The 15,039-nt window shown below is 41.6% G+C and overlaps 1 protein-coding gene and 2 long non-coding RNA genes across 4 annotated transcripts in view; 2 read left to right on the forward strand and 1 right to left on the reverse strand.

The window, feature by feature from the left end:
• ITGA4 (integrin subunit alpha 4) overlaps positions 1-5,600 on the reverse strand; it is a 34,091-nt gene extending 28,491 nt beyond the window's left edge. Inside the window, exons 1-2 of the mRNA XM_064434279.1 lie at positions 5,252-5,600; positions 5,044-5,165 (exon numbers count right to left, since the gene is read on the reverse strand). Coding sequence (XP_064290349.1) covers positions 5,044-5,165; positions 5,252-5,436 — 307 coding nt within the window. The 5' untranslated portion in view covers positions 5,437-5,600. The remainder of the gene's footprint in view (positions 1-5,043; positions 5,166-5,251) is intronic.
• Positions 5,601-6,028: 428 nt separating this feature from the next.
• On the forward strand, positions 6,029-11,511 carry LOC135308804 (uncharacterized). The gene is made up of 3 exons (XR_010369174.1): positions 6,029-6,146; positions 9,842-9,991; positions 10,797-11,511. It is a non-coding gene; the product is annotated as an uncharacterized LOC135308804 (long non-coding RNA).
• Positions 11,512-13,145: 1,634 nt separating this feature from the next.
• The window catches only part of LOC135308807 (uncharacterized), a 420,716-nt gene continuing 418,822 nt past the window's right edge, over positions 13,146-15,039 (forward strand). For both annotated transcript variants that reach the window (XR_010369176.1, XR_010369177.1), the window contains exons 1-2: positions 13,146-13,584; positions 14,173-14,250. This is a non-coding gene — a long non-coding RNA (uncharacterized LOC135308807). The remainder of the gene's footprint in view (positions 13,585-14,172; positions 14,251-15,039) is intronic.

The following is a 15,039-nucleotide window of genomic DNA, read 5'->3' on the forward strand; positions in this document are numbered from 1 at the left end:
CATTTATTCTAAATTATAAAAAGGAATTTTTTAATTTTTAAGATGTTTGTATGAATAAGCATTAATCAAATTGTTGAACTGGCATTTTCTATGAATCAGCATAACAGTTTATGAAAAAAAACTTCTTATAAAATAAGGAAACACATTAGGTCATTTGAATAAACTCTTGCATAATTTTTAAAACTTTCTCAGATTGAATACAGCTACAGGTGAACCCAAATGTTTGAGGTTTAAGGGTTAGTTTAGTTACCCCAAAGAGGATGTCAGTACAGACCACAGAGTACTAATGCTGCTGGGACATTGTTGGCATGGAAGAAAGCCCCATAAATCACACCCCACACCTTGTCACCCCTTGCCCCACCAAAAAGCCTGCAAAAACTGACCCACCAAGCAAAACACCTGTGCTGAGAGCAGAAGTGGCATTTATTACTGTCCAATGCACTAGAGAGTTTAAACGAATACATAGATTATCCTATTGGCTAATGTCAGAGCTATGAACTTCCATGTACTGAATATGTACTGCTTTTCAGAAACAAGTGTGGACTTTAGTTTTGGAACCGAATTTTGGAGCTATGCAATGGAAAACTTCTAACTTCCTAATGGAGACATTTCCATAGTTTACGTAAATTATGGACCACATTAATATGATTGAAATCTCCTCAGAAAAGGAGGAGATTATACTCCATTATAGTCCCATGTGTAAGAATTAGTCCTCCTTTAAATTGCACAAGGCACTTCCGGTAATTCCCTTCTAGCAATGAGCTCCATCATCTTCTAACATTGACTTACCTGTGGCTTATTTTTATGTGGATTTACAGGAAATAGAAGAAGTAGAGAAGACCAGGGCAATAAACTTAGACCCAAGAGACTGAGACTTTTTATCAGTAAATCAAACAAAACCAGACAATGATGATGGGAGAGATGAGTAAGTTCAGCCTGTCTCAGTGCTTCCTTCCTGTGCCTCTTTCAGAGGCTGGTAACAAGAAAAAGCACCACCATTCCTCAACACTCATTGGATTGCATTCCCCTTTTCCTTTGCTCCTGTATATGTTGATTCAGGATTATTTTGGCCCTCTGCTGACATACTGCCTTATGTTTCCTCCCTTTCTCTGATTGGCAAGTATTCAACCACCTTGAAATTGCAGACTTCTGTGGGAGAGAGAAGCGAGAATCTGACATCCCAGACACCCTGATGAGTCCCTGCTCAGGATATGACTTTATAAAAGCTTTATCAAATGAGAAAATGCAGTATTCTGCACAAGCAACAGAGCAGCACTGCATAAGCTCAAGAGGACATGGCAGCTTGGTTGCCTCAGGGAAAAGGAGCACGTGCTGTCATAAAGTCACTGAGAAATAAGTAATTGCCCATGCCTGTGTACATTACACAGCTGGAAGATACACTTCTGCTACAATCCCCTCTGAACACATCCACAGAAACAATGCAACTGCAGACAGATATGGTCACAACTTATAAAACCACTTCTGGTTTTGGCCTCAAGGATCATAATACACACATTTGCAATGTCATCTGAGAAACCAGTTTTATATAACTTGCTCCAGTGTTTTCCATGCCCAACAGCCTCTCATCACCCACTTTATCCTCCCATAACTCCTCTGGTCCTATTGCTAACTGATGAAAACAATGAAGTCTGCTGCAAAGACAATAAGCCTTCTGATATCCTGCTCCTAGGTGTCAGAGTCTATTTTTACTCACCCAGGAAGTACTTTCTGTTTTCATAGATCTGATGGGTTTTATCCCTCTTACGTCCCTCAAATGACTTCAAGCTAAACATTTTAAATGATACCTGTTTCCATCCTCCTGTAACAGACCTAGGTCCAGAAGATCCCATGTTCCTTGGAATAGCATGGCTGTTTGAAAGATGCCACTTGCAAGGTATGAGAGGTGCAAGCAACATAAAAAAGCCACGCTACCAAAACACAAACTTATTGAAATCAAAGTTGAACAGACACAGCTCTGCCTTTGGGGAAAACCATTAACTGTTCACTTTTCCATTGTAATGATTCAGCTGGGGGAGCTAGAGGGCAATTTGTTCACAGGTTAATTGTAGCAGAGACTTAAAGGAAGGGAGCAAGACTGAAACTGCAGGCAGAGCTTTCTGGCCTTATGTTAAACAGTATGCAGTGAATTTATTGCATTCATTTCTAGCTAAAACTATTTTTCTTCTTTAGACTGGATGGCAAATTTCACAAATTATTTCCTATATATTTTACACAGCTAATCACTGTTTCAAATCTGACAGCAGTGCTACTGAAGAATTTCTGAAACATTTCATATGTCCAAAATTCAATAGGTCAAAACATATAAATAACTTTGTGTAAATTCCTCTGCAATAATCCCTCACTACCCCAAACTGATGTGGGCAAGGATTTGAAACTCAAGACTAGAAGATGAACACTTAGTGCTTCAACCTGATGTACTGTATTTTGTACTTGAAGTTTTGTAATCAAACAAACTTGAAGTTTGATTACAAGCTTCTGCATCTAATATAAGCCATTATTTAAAAATACTCCAAATACAAATAAATCTGCAGTCTAGATGCACTTGACACCATAAACAGAAGTACCAGAATTCAAAAAGAGACTGAAAACTCTTATACTCATCAAGGAGAGATTTAAAAGTGCCAATGAGGGGCTAGGAAGACAAACCTTGCTAGTGTATCTCATTGCTCTTTTCAGATCTTAAACCAGCCCAGGGCCTGCAACATCCTGAAGAACATCAGAATTCTTTAAAGTGTGTCTGGATGAGTTATCCCAGATACTGTGATGACTGCAGCATAAGACTGCTCCCAGCAGCTCTTCTGCTACTGAGGAAGCAGATAGGAACTTGTGACACATAAAAAAACAACAGCAGTTTCGTGTGATCAGGGGCTTCCTAATGGTTCACGAATCCTTCATTAATTAGCTATGGCGGTTTCAAGGCTACTTTAGCGAAAAGGAGTGACAAAGTATTTTAACATACTTATGTCTCTAGGTAATTCACATCCATTTATTACAGAACCACAACAACTGGAAAGCCATTTCTATTGCCTGTTATCACCTCTACTTTTTTGTGACTTATAATTAGAAACTTACCACCTCAAAGATGTTTTTACCAGAACAAAATGCGAATTCAACTGTTTAAGAGCAAGACAGAAACACTTATTTCTCATTGTGCCTCTTCAGCAGTGCAATATATTGCCACATTTTTTTCTAAGGAAATTCCCTATTCTATGAGATCAGAATCCAAACTTGAATGAGTTAGACGAGAGATAATTAAGTTCAGCTTTGTAATTGCAAGTTCTCCTGCATAATTCTCTGATCCCAGATACTATGCCACTTCATTCACATCCCATGTACCACAGCTGCCTTTGGCTTCTTCATTGACCTCAATGACCTGTTTTACAATACAGCACTTCTTTTCAGCTTCCATTTAACTTCAGAAATACTACAGACAAACCTTAGTGATACAAAGATGTCATCTTTGCAGTAATGGAAACCTAGTTTGCAAAAATGCGGTATAACTATTGTTTTTAAAAGTATGTTGTGTACCCTGCAGCCTTCAATCCTGAGAATAGAGGCCACATTAACCCAAGCCTTTGGAACCACAAACTTTTTCATATACCTGTTGCCTCATTTCACTTAGAATCCCTTAAGCTGTTGAAGAAAAACCCATATCATTTTTTAGAGATTTTGTTTCTTCATTGGCGAAATGAGCGAACTGAAAGGCACTGCAGATGTTTGTAATTTTCAAAGAACCTGAAACTTTCAACCCTTCCTTTTCTTTCCTCACACAGTAAAGGTCTCTTTTTACCACCAATCCAGGAACAGGGATTTACTGACTCTTAGCATATGTTACTTCACCACTTTAGATGACCTCTTAGACTTTTTGCAAGCCTCCTCATAAGAAACATGCAGTCAGGAAAAAAAGAAGTTTTTGCTATGTATAACTTTTTAATAGATATAATATTGGAATGAAATTACTCAACAAAACCCCAAAAAACTACTTGGGCTGGTATAAATTTAATTTCCATTCTTTCTAGCAGCGACTGCATGTCTTTTTCTTATAGGACTACACGTTACCAAAAAAAAATAAATTGATAGAACCAGTAATTTATGCACAGATATGTAGAGAAATAACTGTTTTAGTATTTTTTTGGTCACAGATAGCTGAGCTCCGCCCTGACAGCCACCACTTCATGGTGTGCTATATCTTTCAAATATTTTGATAGCCCTTTTCCCGCCCTTCGCCTTACTGGGCGGTGTTCTCATAACGGATGGGATACTCTTGGTCAGAGGGTGGCAGGGTACAAGCTGAGGGAGGTTCTCTCCATAGCATGTGAATAGCACAAACAGCACTGCACGCAAATGGGACAGGAAGAGAGCTCAAAGCAATTCACACGTTCATGGCAACCCAGCCAAAGCCTTCCCCTTTTTAGCAAGCATCAAACGCTTGAGGGTTGAGTAAGTTCAGCCAGTTACATCTCCTAAGTATGGAGACTGTGGAGATAGAGAGAAGCAAAGTTAAACACAGGACCCATAAAAACTGATTCAGTCAAAAATAACTTTGTTCGCCTGAAACTCCAATAAATCTGCAAGCTGGGAGAACCCATCAGCAAGACAACTGTGGTTCAGAGTTACTTTAGGGCGGCTTCTATGAAGAGAAGGCTTTGCAGGAGAAAACATGATTTAGGCACACACTTCCACCCGCCCATCCCTGACCTTATTGCATTCACCCACTGCCCTGAAAGCTGTACCAGCTCTCCGCAGAGCAAGCTCAGACCGAAACTCTCACGGGGCTTTTGACTCGGAGGCTGAAAGGTGCGAAACGGCTGTGGGAACATCTGTCACACGTAACTTCCCCAAACCAAGTTTTGGTGCATGCTATCTCTCTTCATGCCGCCGGCACAGTCGGTGGGCTGTAGCGCCGATCTCGCCCTTCGGCGAGAGGCAGAGCACTCTGCAGCTTAGGGCGGACGGGCCCAGCGCGCCCCGAAAGGCAGCGGAGCCCCGGGCTCTCCCCGCCCACCCCCGCCGCCGACTCACCCAGCTGGAGCTGCTCGCACTCTCCGCTGGAGCTCCCCGCGATGCGGCACCGGAATATGGCCCCGGGGTTGACCACAGACTCGTTGGCGGGCCAGCTGGCCCGGGGCGCGCCCGCCACCAGCCTGCGGGGCAGAGACGGCAGCGTGAGGAGCCGGGGCCAGGACACGGCGCGACGGGACCCGCGGGGGCGGCCGGGCCGGGGACTCACCATCGCTCCTCGCCGTGGCCGTGCAGGAGAACCGAGTAGCCGAAGAAGGTCCCGTTGCTGCCGCGGAAGAGCAGCGCGTGCTGCGTGTCCAGGTTGTAGGGCCGCGCCGTCGGCAGGCACAGGCACAGCAGGAGCAGCGGGGCGGCCCAGCCCGCGGCGCCCCGCGCCCTCCCGCAGCTCCGCATGGCTCCGGCCGACCGGCAGCGCACCGACGCCGGCTTCCCGCCTCTCCGCTCAGCGAGAGGGCAGGGCAGCGCCGCGCCCCGCCCTGCCCCGCCCTGGGTCACCCTCCCCGCGGCCGGGCTGGGGGTGTCCCGGCGAACGGGGCAGTCACACGGCCACGCCGCCACTTCCTCCTGTGCGGCCGCAGCCCCTCGCCCTCCCCAGGCGGCGGGGGTCGGGTTTCTCCCCGCCCCGTCCGCGCCCCCGGGGACGCTGCGGAAGGGACATGGCCCCAGTGTCCCCGGGCAGTGCACGGCCCCGTGGGACGCGGCCACCCCGGCACCGGCGGAGCAGAGAGGGCCGCGTCCCCCTCGCTTCGCCTCGACACGCTTGGCCGGCCGGGCCGGCAAAGGGGGAAGGAGATACTGGAAAGTTATCCCAAAATCTCCTGCCGAGCAGAGGGTGGGCAGCTCCGCTCAAGCGCAGGACTGTGTTGTGAGAAAGGAAGTGTGGAGAAGATTTGTTTTCCTTTTAGATTTAGGAAGAATCCCAGTACCCCTGTGCTGAAAGCCTTCCCCACCGTCGCTGTGCCGAGGGGGCCTTGCCTGCTGTCCCCCGGTGCGGGTATTTGATTCCTGAAACCAGTGCCGCAGAAGCACAGCACAGTGAGCCTGGCCTACCCATGTTGCGCAAGACTGCTCACTGAGGATGGCTCCTTCCTTTCACGTGTGAGGTAGTCAAAACAGTCCCCTGTGGGGTTTTCTACATTTTAGAGTAACTTTTTCACACTCCCGTTCAGTTCTTCAGTTGCTGACAAAGTTAGCAGCCATGCCTCCAGACAGCAAAGGAACAAAAGGAAAATGAGCGTTGTGCAAGAGATCTGGTATTTGGCAGACCTTGTAAGGGCTCTCTTGATTTTAGTGAGGAGCTTTTCTATGTGTGTGTGTGTTCAGCAATCAGTTGCTGACTCTTGATTTAGCTCATACTGAGTTGTGTTTATCCTGAAATCAAGGCTTTAACTTCTGTCTGCAAACCTGGTCTCACTGAAGTCCTTTGAATACCAGGGCTTCCCTGTTGCTATAACAATCCCGTATATGGATGACCTATGTATAATGGTGTTTTGAATGTGAAAAACAAGAACAGGCGAACTTGTAAATGAAAATTTTAGTTACAAAGATTACTTACTGCATCTGGAATAAAATCCAGTATGATTTGTGATATACACATTAGAAATAACAGTGAGGTTTCCCTAATGGAAATTTAGAACATGGCATTTTAAGGTTCTTGGAAAAATACCCCCCCTCTCATTTCCATTAAGTTAGTGGAAATGTGGAAAGTTTCATACTTCTGCAAAATGCTGAGCAACTACCAGAGCGGGGAACTGAGGCAATGCAGAGTGAAACATCTTGTCATCCTGACCACATGCAGATGTGTAGTTTCTGGAATGAGATCAGCACAGTGGAAGATCTGACAGCCAGTCAGCAGTGTATCTTTTTTTTAAGTCCTCATCTCTTGAGCCATCAGAGGGCTGTTCCAGATGACGCTGATGTGGAGCAGTGGCTGTTTCGTGCAAAGGAGTCAAACAGCTTCTCAGCTGCTATTCATCTTCCTTCCAATTACTGACATCAAAGGAGTTAAAACAATCAACAGCAGCTGTGAATCTTCATTTCTACTACTCAAGAAGTTTTCACCCTCATTTTCAAAGCAGCAAAACAAGCAGGATTCAAAACTGAAATGCTAAATTGTGGTTTAGTTGGTGAAAAATTGTAACATCATAGCACCACCATGATGCAGAAACCATGTTGAGATGGTGGCCGGGTTCCTAGCTGACAGGAAAAGGTAGATTGTAAAATTGTGGGATTAAATTATTGGCACATACATAGCTGCTTAACAGCTATGATATGAAATTGAGACCTCTACATCACTTGTTAGGAGGACATGTGTGTGTTGTCTCCTGGACTCTGCTAGAGTGGATGTGATCATGATCCACCAGGCATCAATGAAATCAGTGGATTATAAATTACTGGAGAGTCAGAAATCCATATTTTGAGAAATATTTGCAGGTTTCAGTACCATTCAGGTACCAGACAGAGAGCAGAATAAATGCAACTGACAATATGGAGTAATAGAGAACTTGAGTTTTATTAGGGATTAAGAGAATTTGCAGAAAAGGTGGAACTAACACTGGAAGCCAAGTAACTGTATTTACAAATCAAATATCAGCTATGTATCAGTTTATATCTAAGTTATCCTGAAATAATAAAAAATGTTCTCCCCAAAATGTCTTGCAGCTATTCATTTTCAACAGCACATCTCCCACAGTCCTCTGTGGGTTAATAACACTAGAAGCAAAATATCACAGTGACTCGTGCTTGAATTTTGTTCACCATCTAAGGCAATTTCAGAGGAGCCAGTGGGATGATTTGTTAATTATATTAGTCTGCAGTTTGGCAGCATTTTTTACAGCAGATGTGTACATTTCATCTGACTGTCCTCATCTCTTGCTGCATGTTCTTGAATCATACAGTGCCCCTGTTACACTGATACTGTTCAGTGTCTGAGCAGTGAAACAGATCAGAGAAGTGATCTGGGTTAAAAATAACTCAGAAACACTCCCCCCCCCAAACCTAGATCAGATTTGTCATTTGTATATTCTATGGCTGGCCAGTTGTATTTATAGGGTAGTTTAAACTGATGCTGCAGCTTTAGCAGCTTTCTCAGGTAACAGCCTTAACTTTCTAGAAGTAGCAAGTCTACAAAAGTTAAAACCTACACATCTAACTTAAAATGAAGCAGTTTCTTTCCCTTCTCACCAGTGCTGGTGAGAAGAAGGGAAAGAAAATTACTGAGGGAAGAACATACTTATTGTGAATGTCTGTCAGCTTTCTTCTTTGGAACATGTACTTTTTGAGTCCCTAAGTTGGAAGGCATTTGTATTAAATTAAGTCCTGTGTATGGGCTGGTGTTGGGTAACTGATCACATGACTGCTTTTGCTGTGTTATAAATACATGAAAGCACATGTTGCTAAAAATCTTCATGGATATGGCTGCTTTCAGCTGTCCCTGGTCTCCTGTGTGTCGTGTAAGCCTACTGCTGCTTATAGAAGTGTGTCTCCAAATCTACTCCGAATTTGAAATAAAAACAATCAGTTGTTGAGTTCCTGTTCCTAATTAGCAAGACATGAAAGTTTAATTTTTAAATTGTCTAAGTACTTAAATAGTGGTATTTCAAATTTGAAGTTTCTAAACCTTTCTGATTTACTGAAACATGGAAAATCTAGGGTTTTGTTCAGACCATAACTATGTCTTATTTTTATGTAAGTTTCTCCTCCACCACCCCCCAAAAATGGCAGTGGGCCACAAAGTCTATTATTCATATGCTGTCATCTGAGAAATTATGGAAGGCAAATACACTCTTGCCTCTTACCTCAAGAAACTTCATCTTCCCTCTGCTGTAAGATACATGTGAGCTCTCATGAAGAGCTTGTATTGTCCACTGACAAGTATAATTAAACACAGATGTCTGAGGCACCAAAAAGAAGCAAATGTTAACAAGGGTCTCAGTTTTATCATTTTGCTTATATTCTCTTTAGAGGTCTGAATTTCATTTAGAATCAGTTAAAGAGAAACAATTTTTAAATTTAATCAGATAATAATATATTTACACTCATATGATGACCTTTTAGGAAATTCTTTAAAGAAGTTTTTTCTTCCCTTGAAAAATTGTGCTGCTGAATTAAAGAATGATCTGCCAAAAGAGCTTTCCAGTATTTAAATATAGAATAATGTCATACAGACAAGGACTATGGCAACCTGACTAGAAGAAGCAAACAAAAGATAATTATAGTTAACAACAGCTTAACTAATGACTGCATTTTGATTTACAGATAGGTAGGACTGCAAATTCATCATTATATGTACATGTGTGATTGATGCATCACACATCCTTTTTTATTTCTTCAAATTTTGTCAAAGATTCTCGTCAAAGAGTTGCAAGATCAGACACAACTAAATAACCGGTTCTGAGCAGAATTGGGCAGTAACTTCTTTTCCTATCCCAAAGGAATTGCTGAACTTTTGAAACTTTCCCATCTGAAATTCAAACAAAGAGTGTTTTCATGCACCATTTCTGTGTCTTTCTTTGTAAAAGTGTGGTTCAGCACAGCTTCAGCATTTTTTTATTATTATCACTTTTTAAAACAAATATTTTAGTTAGATCTAATCTTTTTGAGATAAAAAGGAAATATGTATGTTCAAAGAATTTGAACATAAAATAATGTAATTTTTTTTCAAAATTAATACTTTTTAAAATCAGCACTTTCCCATAATTAATTAATGTTTGAACACATTAATCTCTACACTGAAAAAAATTCTGACCATTTATTGATATTATGTTTCTATTTTTTTCATATTTCTATTTTTTCATAGGTTCTACATGTCTGCTGATGAGATCAAATGCAATGGGAATGGAACAGAATCTGAAAAAACTTTGCCTAGATTTATTTCTAAGCTGTAAAGCAATTTGAAGTTAGACAGTGGTCTGTTGCATCTGCTAAGCAAAATAAACTGGAGCATAAGGTAAAAGCACATATCTGTTATTTAAACAATTAGTTTTGCTGAAAAGGTATGAATTAATTTGGCACTTGCCGTTAATGTCAGTTTCAGTTTCCATCAGTGTTTAAGTATGTGCATATGTTAATACAATGACACTGTTTTGTTATACAGGACTGCCTTAATTGTTTTTATTTTCCAACGGTTTCCATATAAGAACACTTAAATGACGGAATATTTTTGAGAGGAATGTAAGGTTCTTTGTTGTCTTTCTCATTTATTTTTAAGAGTTTTTAAAAATAATTTCTAATGAAAAAATAGGCATGGTCAGTGATTGGTGCAAGTTGGGCAATTAATGTTTTAGAAACTGAGTCAAATGATGCTGAGGCTGAAAGCCTTTGGCTCCATAGAAAAAGTAAGCACTATGAAAACAGCCCCAAATTAGAAAGGGTGGATGTGTGTGGACCATATTCTTCCAGCAGTGACAACAGCTAATATTTCAGATAGAAAAAATACCTCACAAGACCTCCTTATTTCTTGAAAATAATTCACCTAAAACCAAAACTGAAACAGTTGTTGGAAGAGAACTGTTGAAAGGAAACATCTGGAGGAAATGCCATTCCAATTTCAGTCTTGTCTTCAGTATACCATAACATAATTTTTCAAGATGTGATACTGTGCTTCATCCAACAACATCACAATGAGATCATACCTCTGAATATGGACTCCAGGTCACCTTTATGAAGGATGGTAATAATTATTTCTGATTCTGCTTCCTGAGAGAGGTAAATTAAAAATATTTCTCATTAATTGGTCATTTCTTTGATGCTAGCATGAAATCCTAGATATGCACAAAATGATTGCTGCACAAACTCCTACTCTATGTGTAGATGGAAGCAGGAGTCTCAAAAGAGGAGCCAGCCCTGAGACTTCAAGAGAATTGCAGAGAAAATCTAAGACAAACCACAGCTAAATCCAGAACAGCAGTATGATAAGAAGGAATTATGGTAGAAGGCAGAGAAAACTGGGTGATTTTTTATGGCTATATGAACATGACACTTTTGGAATTCTTCAGAAGAGATGAAAATAAAAGATTTTCCTAGATTGTTATGTTTCCTATGTAGATATATAAAAATATTTTTCTAGTACTTCTTTCATGGATACTCTTAGTATGATTCCAAAACGCATCCATTCCCCATACTGTATCTTCATGAATTTATTAACCTCTTAGAAAATTAGGGAAAACAAAAATTTTCTGGCAAGCTGTCAGAGCTCTAGTTGTTAAAATGTCAACTTAAAACATTCGTAAGTAGTCATTTGCCAGCTGTGTATCTGTGATTTCACAGTTATCAGGTCCAATAAAAGTTTAGACCCTGACAATTTAAACATTTAAGAATTTTTGTTGGCTTGCAGGAACAAGACCAAATCTGTATTATTGTCATGTAATTTGAAAGAGAATTTTTTTTGAAGTTACACTTGCATTAAAGCAAAATGTAGTAGTATTGAGATTAGGCAGACAACAAAGTATGTAGAGGATATAAAACTAAAAGTTCCTGTTATTTTGCCAAAGTAGGCTGTGTCTATTTGCCTGTTTGTTTGGCTTTTTTTTCTCTCTGTATATACAATGGGCACTACATGTTACATGTTGTTGCTAGAAAACTTGTAATGAAATAAACCAATGAGATGCTGTTTTACTTGACATAGTTTCTCTGAGTTGTTGTTACTCTGTTTTAGAGTACTGCATGTAGTAGCTTTAATATTTTCTTTTTTAGCTTTGCTTTTGACATGACCTAATTCTCAGTTTATTTCTGAAATGTTTTAATTGTAGCTGGATGTATTTGAAATGCATGTGGCCTTTTGTGCGCTTGCAAAATCTATAGACTTATTGCCCAGTAAACACGTACAAACCATGTACAATTGTATTTTAATCTCATATTATATGGGCTATGTCTTCTGTTGCAAAATGGACCTGAGAATTCGTAGCATACTCATGCTTTTCCTTTCACTTACTCTAAAAATGTACATGTTCTAGATACATTGGGATCAGGTCTGAAAAATGTTTTTCCTCCTTTTCAGTGAGTGCTTATTATACCTGAGCAGGTGCACTGCAGTATGTCTGGTCTGAGAAGAGAATACCCTGAGTGCATTTTTTCTTCAAAGAATATTGATATTCAGCTTTTGTGGCTAAAATACACCACTCCCAAAGCAATTGTGTGTTACTGCAACACAATAAATAAGATACCTTAACAAACTTCAGCAAAGGAGTCTTCCCATGAAAACAACATATTACAATTCAGAGATGTCAGTGATTTTCTAAGGAAGGAATAGGATCTATACTTTTCTTTCCTTTTAATGAAACAGTACTTCCAAAAGTCAAGGAAAGGCCATGTGTGTGTCTTGCACATAAGTGGTAGTTTGCATCCAACTATGCTTGCTGGTCTGTGTCTTTGTGGGGAGATCTGTACAGACACAGAGCAGTTACTCTCTGCGTACACATTTGTAAAGGAGTGGAAAGCACAGTGAAACTGGCTGTTTTATAACTCCAGTGAGACAATCACTCACATCCTGGAGGACCGTGCAGGTGTGTGCTCAGCTGTAGCACAGCTCTGGATTTTAGTGAGCTGAAAGTTCAGCTCATACATGAGCTCCTCCTTAGAGGCTCAGTGAGTGGAGCTGTACCAGTTTCCAGCTCTGGCTGGGCGCTGATCCCCAGCTGTATTTGTTTTCTCCCAGCTGCTGCGCAGGGCTTGGCCATGTCCGCCACATGTTCTCTGTGTTCTCCCCCATCTTGTCCCGAGGCCGAGGAGGCTCGGCCGAATCCATGACGCCTGGCAGGGAAGGTGTTGTGCCTTGAGCTTTGAGGAATTGCAGCAGGTTGCTTAGGGCATCCCTGGCAGTCCACAGGCAGCCGGGCGGATGCAGGGAGAGGCTGGCGGCTGCCCTGCCCTGCACGCAGCCGGTTCCAGCTGGTTCTAGCCGGTTCCGGCCAGTTCCAGCCGGCTCCCTCAGCAGCTCCTGAGGGCTGCGCCGGACAGCCATGCTGAGGACGCCTCTGACAGTCCCTGGCAAAGGACAAAGTGCTGCTCAGGTGGTGAGGTGTGACAGGAAAAGAGTGAGGACAACTCTGCAAGCACCAGGGGTAGGGCAGGAGCGGGAAAGGCGCCTCACGTGCCAGAACAGTCTTGCCCGCGGCCTGCAAAGACGAGACGCCATTAAAGGCACCCAGGCCGCGGCTCCTCTGGGACCCCATCCTCGTCCAGTGGATGTGGCCTGGAGGAGCTCCTGACTGTGCAGACCCCAATCTGTAGCAAGCTTTCCTGAAAGAAGCTGTGGCCCTGGAGAGCTCACGCTGGTGCAGAGCTTTCCTGACAAGAACTGTGGCCATGGACTGCCCATGCTGAGCTGGTTCCCCTCACAGAAGCCATGGCTCTGTAGAGCACATATAGTAGCAAGTGACGGGAATTGCACCCATGCTGGAGCCAGTTCTCATGACAGCCACTGTGGCCCTGAGGAGGCTACACTGGAGCAGCTTCTCCATGAGACCCATGGAGAGGAACTTCAGCCCATGGACAGGAACCTGCAGCCTGTGGACGGGATCTACACTGGAGCTGGGGAAAAATGTGAGAAGGAGGAAGAGGCAGGAAGGGGCTGTCCTGTACTCATAGTAACCTCATATTCCCCATCCCCTCTGCACCTCTTGGACATGGCTGGAGGATATAGGGTACCTCTGAATGAAAGAGTGAAATTGGGTGGGTGACAGAAGTGTTGGTGTTGGGGAAGGTGGTGTTTTAATTTGGCTCCAAATCTACTAAAACTGGCATGAAATTATTTTCCCAGAACTTGATCAATCTTTTCCAGATGCCAGTGACTTGTAAGTGATTTCCTTGGCTTTACCTTAACCCCAAAGCTTTTTCATCATACTTTCTGCTCTTATCCTCTTTGAGAGGGACAGTGAGAGAGAAGCTAAGTGGCTCTCTGGCAGCCACACAAAGTCAGCCCAACACAAAGTTCCAGGCCTTTTCCAATTCTACAATATTGCTTTCAGTGTAAATAGACTGGAGCTATAAATTTTGAGGTATAAGCAATATTCAGGACAATTTTCAAGGTATATTTAAATGAATTTATGTCATATCATAACTATATTCTCTGTTTAATTCTCTTACATAATTTAGTGTTTTTTTAAAAAAACCTTTTTTTTTTTTCTGCAGTGTTCTATGAGAGTCATGATAAGCGAAGACTTTATCAAGATCTAGTACCTGCAGAAGAATCAAGCTCATAACTAAACAGTAAGAAACCACACATTTTTGATTTTACAGACTTTAAAGTGATGTTAAGTTTCTCATATGGTGTATAAGCAAAGGTTCAGCTCTTGGTTATACAAATATCTCACTGTGGTTTACAGTTGGTACAATCTCTGTATTATATCTTGTGATCTCACCTCTGGTAGCCCTTTCCTACCATGACAATCCTTCCTGGGACTTTACAGAGGATTGCAGAATTTCAAAACAATTGAGGATCTTGTCCTCTATGTGTGAATTTTATCAGTTTGAGATAAGGTGAGTGGAGAATCTACAGCACAGTATTTATGACATAATGCTTAGAGATATGAAAATGAACCATCATTTTAAGAACAAAAGGTTTTTTTCTTTTAGGCAGAGTACAGTTATCTTTTTATGGTCATGAATTTAGAGCAAGTGAAAAGATTGCTTATAAAACCCCACACCTATGTTTAAACATCATTATAAATCCTATGTGATAGCACTTTTAATTTTATATGAAAAATTATGTTGGTATTAACCTACCACAAAAGGAAACAGCAAAAATATCTTAGCCTTCTTTTTTTCGTGACATATCTGAATCACAGTTCTCTCTTTATTTTTACAGTCAGGATTATTTCATGTGCAAAACTGACCATAAATGAGCATACAGTTTTCACCACACACATGCCTGTGGGGTAATAAGACATAATATCTGTTTTGAAAAATGAGTGTTACTGATCTAAAAAAAATTTCTGCTTACTGAGATCACAGAAGGCAATTTGGAGAAAAGTAAACCAGAATTTAAGTGTCATCACA

Source organism: Passer domesticus, chromosome 10 (genome assembly GCF_036417665.1).
Source record: "Passer domesticus isolate bPasDom1 chromosome 10, bPasDom1.hap1, whole genome shotgun sequence".
NCBI classification, from domain to species: domain Eukaryota; kingdom Metazoa; phylum Chordata; class Aves; order Passeriformes; family Passeridae; genus Passer; species Passer domesticus.